Source organism: Chrysemys picta, chromosome 6 (assembly GCF_011386835.1).
Source record: "Chrysemys picta bellii isolate R12L10 chromosome 6, ASM1138683v2, whole genome shotgun sequence".
Classification (NCBI taxonomy): Eukaryota; Metazoa; Chordata; order Testudines; family Emydidae; genus Chrysemys; species Chrysemys picta.
Genome location: NC_088796.1, coordinates 63,742,593 through 63,752,619, shown reverse-complemented (window position 1 = coordinate 63,752,619; position 10,027 = coordinate 63,742,593). Strand labels below are relative to the sequence as shown.

General features: G+C 43.6%; 1 protein-coding gene across 1 annotated transcript; it reads left to right on the top strand.

Annotated features, from left to right (window-relative positions):
- The first annotated feature begins 7,269 nt into the window (after positions 1–7,269).
- Positions 7,270–9,811, top strand: LOC135984312 (uncharacterized). The gene is made up of 2 exons (XM_065599229.1): positions 7,270–8,247; positions 9,242–9,811. The coding sequence occupies exons 1-2, from the start codon at positions 7,671–7,673 to the stop codon at positions 9,715–9,717; spliced, it is 1,053 nt and encodes a 350-aa protein (XP_065455301.1). The 5' UTR covers positions 7,270–7,670; the 3' UTR covers positions 9,718–9,811.
- Positions 9,812–10,027: the final 216 nt, after the last annotated feature.

Genomic DNA, 10,027 nt, shown 5'->3' with positions numbered 1-10,027 from the left:
TGGTCATGCCAAGTAAATTTTTAAGTGGTTAGTTATCATAGTCAGTGGTAGTAGTTTAGAGTGCAAGAATAACTTTAGTGAAGCTATATTGCTCAGATAATTGAAAGAATGAATAAATCTGTAAATTACACTGTATCTTCAGTGGCTACACTAAAACAAATGCAATAATGAAGCTAACTGCAGGAAACAGCAGTGAAAGATAGCCCTCTGGTGGTTAGCATCGCTTCAAAATGTCTATTTTGACTACCTCTGATATACAGTTATTATTGTGCTTTTACAACTATATTGAACTCCTCTATAAACTTCTTTATAATGTAAGTACATACCACATAAGAGGAGTTGGCTAGTGTGTGTGTGTGTGTTGTAATATATAACAGTACTTGGATTGTGGCTCAAATAACTATATTTTACAGATTAAAAAAAAATCTCTCTGGCAGTTAATGACTAATAATTGCATCATTTGAGGGCCACAGGTTATGGCTGTGGGGTCAGAGCTCTGAGTCACAAAGCTCTTTTAAAATGAAAGTAGAGTATCTCTTTCAAATGACTAAACAATAGGACTGCCAGATCCTCAGGTTCACATAAGCCCCAATTGGCACACTGAAAGGGGTAGGTGAGGTAGAATCAGTTGCTTCCACAACCTTTCTGAGCATTTGGTATTTGGGTTTGTTTAGCTTCCTGTATGAGTTATCTAGGCAGCTGAGGATCAGCCTTGAGTATGAAACTGATGTCACTGACTGTGTGTCAACTGCTGTGTTCTCCTAATTTAGGGTCACTAGAGCACAGCATGCTCCAACAATACTCTCTCCTGCTCCTTTCTATCCTTGGTAAGCTGAGTGGTGGGGGCCAGCAGCTGGTGACATAGAACCAGCTAAGCCAGCTTTAACCCACCTGTGAATTCCCCTATGCAAAGAGAAACAAAATAAAAACCAAATCCCACTATCAGAATGTGTGCTAACTGGTACAGCTGGTCAGTAAAATTCCAAAGAAACAGGCTTTTGCTGGAATTTGCCAATTAGTCAGAATCAAAATGTTTCACTGAGAGAGTTACATTTTGATGAAGTTCCTCAGGAAACCAGGTAGGATTCTGATGGGAATCTGCCTGACAATAGTTTTTGAAACCTGCCACCTTTCCTGCCAGTTCATCTAGGATTCCAGCCAGGGTCTGTGGCTCAGGGAGAGGCTGTCTGAGTTGGGACTCCAGGATTTTCCCTTTTGTGGAAAAACCTTGAAGGTTTGGGTTTTTGTTTTGAATTGGCTCAAAACCAAATTTTGAAATATTGAAATCCTCCCCAAAACAGAATTATGTTTTGCTGCACACCTCTACTAATTGGCACTTTGTTGGACATCTCAACCAAGAGGCCAAAGATCGATTAAGCATGGAATGTGAACTATTTCCTCTTCCCGCTAGGTATGAGCCTTTGATGGAGCAGTGTGGAAGTGCAAGCTTCCCTAGTGCTCAAGCTGTAACCATTCAGTGGATAAAGAAAGCACTTCAGTCTCCAGGCCTGGCTGGGCGGAGGTGCTCTGGATGGTGTCCACTGACTCCTTGGACTCCTTGTCATTGCAATGGGCAACATCTGGGATTCTCTGCTCAGTGTCCCCTTCTGGTTTCCTCATTTTGACCATGTGACCTACACTCCAGTCCCTGCTTTTCATTCTTTGTCTTCCCCTAATAGCTTATAGTCTGGGTTATGTGGCCCCTCCCTCATCTCGGGGGTTGGCCTTTTGTGGTGAGTTCTACCCACCATCCCAGGATGTAAATAGGCTGGGACCTTTCACCAGCACTAAATACCATAAAAATATTTTTAAGGGAAACAAAAATCTTACTCTTCCCAATTAAACATTTCTGAAGCTTTCTGCTTAAAATTATGTGTGTGTATATGAGAATAATAAAATGGGGTAAAGTACCAGCCCATAAAGTCATGGTGGCTGATACCACTCAAGGGCAGAAAGGATACAGAAATGCCCCTGTATAGACTCTGAAAAGGATAGCAGAAGTTTTCTAGCTCTTAGTACATTGTGGAGGTGAAACAGCTTTGAAAGGTGGCCACTTAAGTCAAATATGTCATGACCCAGAAGAGGCTGGTTATATTTTGCAATAGCTTGAATTTCCAATGGATGCACAAACTACCTTTATGAAAAGAACATTTGCCAGGACTTTGAGAATGTTTGTGAACATTAGGGTAGTTAGGGAGCCCTATTTGGTTGCTATTTTTCTGAAGGTAAACAGCTGTTAATGGAGAGCTTGTGAATTATGTTTCTTCAGTGCAGTGGCAATTTACATTAATGCTTTCTAATTTTCAAGGCAGATGAAATAAAAAAAACAATGAATGGAGGCCAATAGAAGAAATAAAAGAGCAGAAATATGCCAACGTTAGGAACCATGCAACAAGAGTCTATTTTCTAGTTAATGAGGCTTAAACTGAGCCTTAATATTCAGCACTGATGCTATTTGTGTTCTTTGTTTACAGAGATTTTTATGAAGAGTATGTGCTTAACACACCTACTGAAGCAGATGGATGAAGAAACAAGTGTTTCATGGCACCAAGACAGCTGGAACTAATAGACAGCTGGAACTAATTTGCCATCATGGGGGAAAAAATAGTCCTTTAATGCTGAGTCCTATTGTTTTAGAAAAACATTATGCACAGAGAAGCTCTCCTAGCAGTAGCAGAACAGGAGCAGGGGATGAAGCCGAAATGGGTCCCCTAGATCTGATTGGGATGATACCCTGTTATGGACATTGTTATGACTCAACTGGTCCCCTCCCCTAGCTATGTGGGCAAGCCACAGAGAATCCCATCAACAGCTGTAGCAGGGGGCAGAGGATAGAGAGTATTTGTTTTACTATAGCTAGTCAAGCAGATGGCACCATGAAATACTCATTTCTTCACCCAATGCAGCTGGCATTAATACTGAGTATTTGAAAAGCCCATCATTGCTGAGTCCTATTGTTTCAAAAATGTTTTACACAGATAGACTTCCTCCAATAGCAGCCATAGCAGCAACAGTGAGTGAAGAAGGTAATGCCCAACCAGTGTCCCCTTCCTCTCTTCCTGGCCCTGGATGGGATAGAAATGCACCACTCAAGAGCATCAAGACTTGCATTCTCTCCTCAGGCATGTGGGCTAAGGGAAGGCAAAAGCAGGAACTCCCAGGATCAGAGTAATTCTCAAGAACCACGGAGAACCCTCCCAGCCCCAACTTGAAAGCAGCTAGAGCAGCAGAATCTGAGATAGTGGGTGAGGCAATCTTGGACAACGGTGACATCTTCAGACTTGGCCCTGTATGGAACCATATTGTCCCTGTCTGAAGCTCGTTCAGACAGTGTGCTGTGACTCGTCCCGCGTTATGTGAACTCTAGTGAGGATTGGGCCATGTATCTGGGCCCAAAAATGTAGATGAGTCTGTTGGGTATTTTACATGTCTTTTGAGGAGCATGATAAAAACATACTGACTCCTTCTGTTTAGTCACTTTAAAAATGTATTTAGTTTAACTATATGTTGGGTAGGAAGCACAGTTGTGAATTGGGAATGTGGAATGAGGCCACATAGAAATGTGGCCAGTGTGTTCGTAATTATATAAATCCAGTGGCCACAAACTCCTGTATCTGGAGACAAATGGATTATGGAGGAGCATCAGCAAAGGGGTTGCCCTGTTCCTTACATGCAGTCTCGGAGTGCATTCCACTCTCCTAACCAGCATGTAGCTCCTCTGTATCATTTACTTTGACTTTGGGGGAATTCTGGATATTTCTCTGCACGTCTGTATTTCATTCCACCTGAATTCCTAAATTCACTCTAGTCTCTTCTTCTCGTGACTTTCTTACTGGCATATTTACAGGCCAGTTGAGGTAACTGTCATAGTGGGAATTCAGCTGTGTTCTTAATTCAAATTCAGTGTTGCCCTTTGTTCTTTTCAATTTTAATAATTGTTTCTTCATGTTTTTTCTCTAATATTAAAACAAAGAGAACATTACCAAGAAAACACAAATGGTGCCTTGGAGTTTTCATATTTAGCAGGACTCCAATGCCAATGAATATTGTTTTATTTAGGGAATAGAGCAAAACTGCCTTCATTAAAACATAGGAGGGCTCTAAGGACTGCTTTTCCTGAATGTTAGTTTGAAAAAGTTGTTCTCTAATAACCCTTGGAAATACATAATGATCATTAGTTTTCTTACATAGTAACCTAAATGTGATATATACCCCTGCCCTTATTTTAACAAGTACCATGAAGACCTGTGATTTTCTATCTCGATTTCCTCACCAGTGTCTAATACACCATATTAGTGCATAAATCAGCTATACAATTGCCCTAAACTCTGTATTAAATTGTGTCACACTTCAGAGTCTTTTAAACCCTTCATTAACCTCTTGGTAGCACAGCTCATTAGATTTATATGTAATCTTGTCCTTTTCTGACTTTCATGTATATACAAAGCTACCATAGTTGGGTCGCACACAAAATGAGACATGCTTTATGTCTTAGGATCCAATATCCATAGATAGCATTCCTGTTTTATAATTATAAAACAGGTGTTGAGCCTGCTCTCCTTGGAAAGACAAACTCTTCTGAGTTAATTCTTGCGTTCAGTGAACTTAGTGTGAATTTTGGATAGGCAAAATCCAGGCCTTCTTACATTTCTGGCAGCTGTATACTCTATAAGAAACAGGAAAATACAATTGAAAATAAGGGCCTGATTCTGTAAACTTTGTTCACAAAAGTAGTATTTACTTAAAGCTAGTGTGACTATTTCTGTCAATGAGTGCATTTAGATTCAGACCCTTAAATTATAGTTTAGTTCTACTTGGATTGTGAGCTCTTTGGGACAGGGACTGTATTTTTGTTCTGTATTTGTACAATGCCTACACAATGGGGTCCTAGTACATGACTAGAACTCACTAGGTGCTACTGAAATACAAATACTAAATAATAATGAACTAAGAACTTCAAGCTTTTAAAACTATATTTATTTCATGCACCATGTTATAATAAGTGTTGAGAACAAATCTATTTAATTTCCCCTTTAAACTGCACATTCTCTGAAGATGACATTCTTTCAGTTTGCCTGAATGTTCAAGCCAAACCCTCCAAAATCCCAGGCTACAAAACCAAACCACCACCAACACAAAGCCCTTTTGCCATATAAACATGATGTTTATCAGAATTAGCTAACAGTTTAAATAGATCCTCCTTCTGCAACTGAAAGATACCATGTGTGGATTTATCAGTCCCATGGGGTTAGGTTAATGATCAAGGTAGCTCACACTGTGTTAAATCTTTATAACTTTTATAGGTGTATCTGTATATTTTTATATGTGTGTGTTAAAATATGTTTTCATATTGTTTCCATATAAAGGCATCTAGATGCATATTCCCTCCTTTTTGCTGCCAATGCCAATATCTCCTGTTGAAGCTGTTTCACTGTTGATAAAGAGAAGAGCAGGGGGACTTGTTCCCCCCCGGTGCATGCCCTAACCACTACTCTACAGAGTTATCTCCACATACACCGTTTCTCTCTCTGGCCCAATTGCTCTTTCTTTATCCATGGTGGAACTGCTTCAACAGGAGATATTGACAGAGCACCACATCTGCATGTCCAGCAGGTAAAGCACTCTCCTGAGAGGTAGGATTTGAACAGAGGTCTCCTGTCTCTCCCTTTGGCAGAGTGGGTGGAAATTGAACCTGGGTTTCCCCATCCCAGGTGAGAGCTCTAAGCACTGACTTATAAATTATAAGATGGCCACCTCCTCCACCCCCACCACTCCATTTTGTGTAGAGTGAGGCAGGTGCCTCACTCATTCCCACAAAAAACTATGTAGTCACCTAAACCAGGAATGGGGTTCCCATCAATGGATTGCTAAGAGAGCTAGCAGTCTATCTCCGAGAAAGGGATGGGACTTAATACATTCACATCTCCCATTGGCTAGCTGAGCTTAGCTTTTAGGTGGGGGTGCTGCCCAGCATGCTGGCTTTTGTGGATTGTATTCTTAGGCTCCTGTCTATCTGCATTCATAGGGTATAGATACAGGGAGTGTAGGAGCCTAATTTTGCTTTATAGATCACAGTGTTGTTCCTGTGACTTTTTTTTTTCAAGGTGCCTAAAAGTTATGTGTCATGGTAGTCAACATTGCAACACCTAAGTGCCTAAGGCATTTTTAAAAATAAGACTTAGGCTCCACAGTCACTTGTTCTTGATCCTTCTCTCATTTAAGTCAATGGAAAATGGTGCAGGATCAAGCTCTCAGATGTTTTTGAAAATGTTTTCCTTGGTCTGTTTTTTTTAATGGTCCAGTGAGATACAAACATTCTTTGTGTGATCAAACTGCATATGTGTATGATATCAAACGAAATATAACTGATTAGCTCTCAGTTTGCAGAACTGCACTTCAGGAAGAACAAAAGCAAATATTTTCACCATTCATAACTAAGCAGGTAAAGCACTCTCTTGAGAGGTAGGATTTGAACAGAGGTCTCCTGTCTCTCCCTTTGGCAGAGTGGGGGGAAATTGAACCTGGGTTTCCCCATCCCACGTGTTTGTGGAATCAGGAACAAAAGATTTGATAGAATACTGCAGGCGCCTTTGCTAGAAGCAGTCATTTGTTTCAGCAGTCCTTCTGCTTCTCATTAATTTCTTTCACGCCATATATGTATTAACCTAGTCTGTGTATGGAAACAGATATTTTTTAGACTAAGTAATAGCATGACAAGATTCATTCTGAACTGTGCTTTACTCTCAGTACAGTTGGTCTGTTAAAATCATTAAGAGCATGTCGTCTCTTGTTACAAGGGAGGCATTTAATCATTTCTCATTGATGTTTTGTAGCACATACTGCTCATAAATTTTAGTTGCATGACTGCTAAGAAGGAGACATTGAGAGGAAGTTGATTGCACATTAGTTTTATTAATTTGAACTTCAATGCCTATTACAGTGCTAGCATACAACATATAGGTTGCTGCAGTAAAATCATTGGGTTTGATTCTTAGACTACTCATCAGCTGGCATTACACCAATACAGAATCATGCCCATTTTGTAGGAATGTTAGCAGATTCCTCAAATTTGATTTGTAAACATATATGTCCAAATACAGTCCTCGGTACACTGGTGTAATTTCTGTGACATCAATAGACATTTCACCCATGTAGCCGAAGGGAGAATTGGCCCCATATATAATATTGCATTATGAAGGCATCTTCATAGTTAACATTGTGTTGCAACTTGCATTATATATATATGACTAAACCCCTCCTATTTCTCACTCTAAGGCCTGGTCTACACTAGGCGTTTATGTCGAAGTTAGCGCCGTTAAATCGAATTAACCCTGCACCCGTCCACACTGCGATGCTATTTAGTTCGACATAGAGGTCTCTTTAATTCGACTTCTGTACTCCTCCCCGACGAGGGGAGTAGCGCTAAATTCGACATGGCCATGTCGAATTAGGCTAGGTGTGGATGGAAATCGACGCTAATAGCTCCGGGAGCTATCCCACAGTGCACCACTCTGTTGACGCTCTGGACAGCAGTGCGAGCTCGGATGCTCTGACCAGCCACACAGGAAAAGCCCCGGGAAAATTTGAATTTGAATTCCTTTTCCTGTCTGGCCAGTTTGAATCTCATTTCCTGTCTGGACATCGTGGCGAGCACAGCAGCACTGGCAACGATGCAGAGCTCTCCAGCAGTGATGGCCGTGCAGTCTGGGAATAGAAAGAGAGCCCCAGCATGGACTGATCGTGAAGTCTTGGATCTCATCGCTGTGTGGGGCGATGAGTCCGTGCTTTCCGAGCTGCGATCCAAAAGAAGGAATGCAAAGATCTACGAGAAGATCTCTAAAGACATGGCAGAGAGAGGATACAGCCGGGATGCAACGCAGTGCCGCGTGAAAATCAAGGAGCTGAGACAAGGCTACCAGAAGACCAAAGAGGCAAACGGACGCTCCGGATCCCATCCCCAGACATCCCGTTTCTACGAGGCACTGCATTCCATCCTCGGTGCTGCCGCCACCACTACCCCACCAGTGACCGTGGACTCTGAGGATGGGATACTGTCCACGGCCGGTTCCTCAGACATGTTAGGGGACGGGGAAGATGAGGAAGGAGATGAGGAGGGCGAGGCAGTTGGCAGCTCTCACAACGCTGATTTCCCCGACAGCCAGGATCTCTTCATCACCCTTACAGAGATCCCCTACGAAGCGTCCCCAGCCATTACCCCGGACACAGAATCTGGTGAAGGATCAGCCAGTAAGTGTTGTAAACATCTAAACATTTATTTTTAACAAAACAGGAATATTAACAATTAAAAGAATGGGTTGTTCATGATTAGTGTGCCCTAGGCGCTTAACGGTTTAGTAAGGGGCAGTGCAAGTTTTGAAAAGAAATCTAGCAATGTCCGGTTTTCAGTGATTGTCCTGCACAAGCCGCTCTACTGTGTATTCCCTGCTACTGCAGCTACAGTAAAATGCGGTCTATATGTGCGGGGATAGAGCAGTAATCCTCCTGGGACATCTCGATGAAGCTCTCCTGGAGGTAACTTGAAAGCCGTTGCATGAGGTTCTTGGGGAGAGCGGCCTTATTGGGTCCTCCGAAGTACGACACGTTGCCGCGCCACGAGATTATCAGGTACTCGGGGATCATTGCTCTGCACAGCAGGGCGGCATACGGCCCTGGTCTTTGGAGGCTTTCCCGGAGCATTCTCTCTTTGTCGCTCTCGGAGATCCTCATCAGGGTGATGTCGGCCATGGTGACCTGCTTTTAATTAGGTAGGGGAATGTTAGTGTTGGGACTGCTTTCCCGTTCCTTTACAGAACTGTCACCGCTGGTTTGCAGCCACGCGGTGGAGGCGGGAGAGGGGCAGCCGAAAGGGATCATTCCCGGGGACAGCCGCGAGGGGGTGGGACAGGGGCAGAGTTCCCGCTTGCCGGATTGCTGGCAGCAGGGACTGACATTGATTTAAATGTGAAATGAGGCCAGTGGTAATATAAAAGTTTTAAACTGCCACAAGTGTACGGCTTACCATGTCTGCCTGCAACAGAAATTCCGTTGTGCTGCCTCGCTTCTCAAATGTGCTGTTCAAGACCCCAGGCACAGAATGCGAAGGCCGAGAATTCGACCTTGTGCTGAGTGCGCATGTGAAAGGTGCTGTGCATGGTCTTGTTCACAGAGAAAGACTATGTTCTTTGTTCACAACTACATTTATCTTTCAGAGGAATTCACTCCCTTTTTCCCATTTCCACAGCCCCGTCTGCGACTGTCTCACAACCTAGCCTGGAATCACACTCCCAGAGGCTAGCGCGGATTAGGCGTAGGAAGAAGAGGACACGGGAGGACATGTTCTCTGAGCTTATGGCCTCTTCCCAAGCCCAGGCAGCACAGGAGACCCAGTGGCGGGAGAACTTGACCCGAATGCACCAAGCCAACATGGATCGGGAGGAGAGGTGGCGGCAGGAAGACCAGCAGGCGACTCAAACGCTGCTTGGACTACTGAGGGAGCAAACGGACACGCTCCGGCGCCTTGTGGATGTTCTGCAGGAACGGAGGCAGGAGGACAGAGCCCCGCTGCAGTCCATCTCTAACCGCCCTCCCCCGCCACCAAGTCCCATACCCACCTCACCCAAAGTGCAAAGAAGGAGAGGCGGCAGAGTCCCTGCTAACTCTCACTCCACCCCTGCAGAGAGCTCTAGTAGCAGAAGGCTCTCATTTCCCAAAATTTGAAAAGTTCTTTCCTTCCCGCCTGACACAAGCCCACGTCCAAGTTTCACCTCCCAATGCCATGTGTAGTTGATAATAAAAAATTCGTTTCTGTTAACTACTGTTTCAATCATGTTCTTTTGGAGGAGGAGGGGAAAGGGGGTTGGAAATTGGACAGGACAGTCTCCTTTGGCAGGGTACATAGTCGGGGGCAGGCACAGCAGCAGGGCACATACACAGTGCAGTGATGCAGTGACTAGTTGCCCCGGTTAGTCTGGGAGGTTGTTTTGATGTAATGTTGGGGGGGGTGGGTTGCTCTGTGACTTTGTGGCGG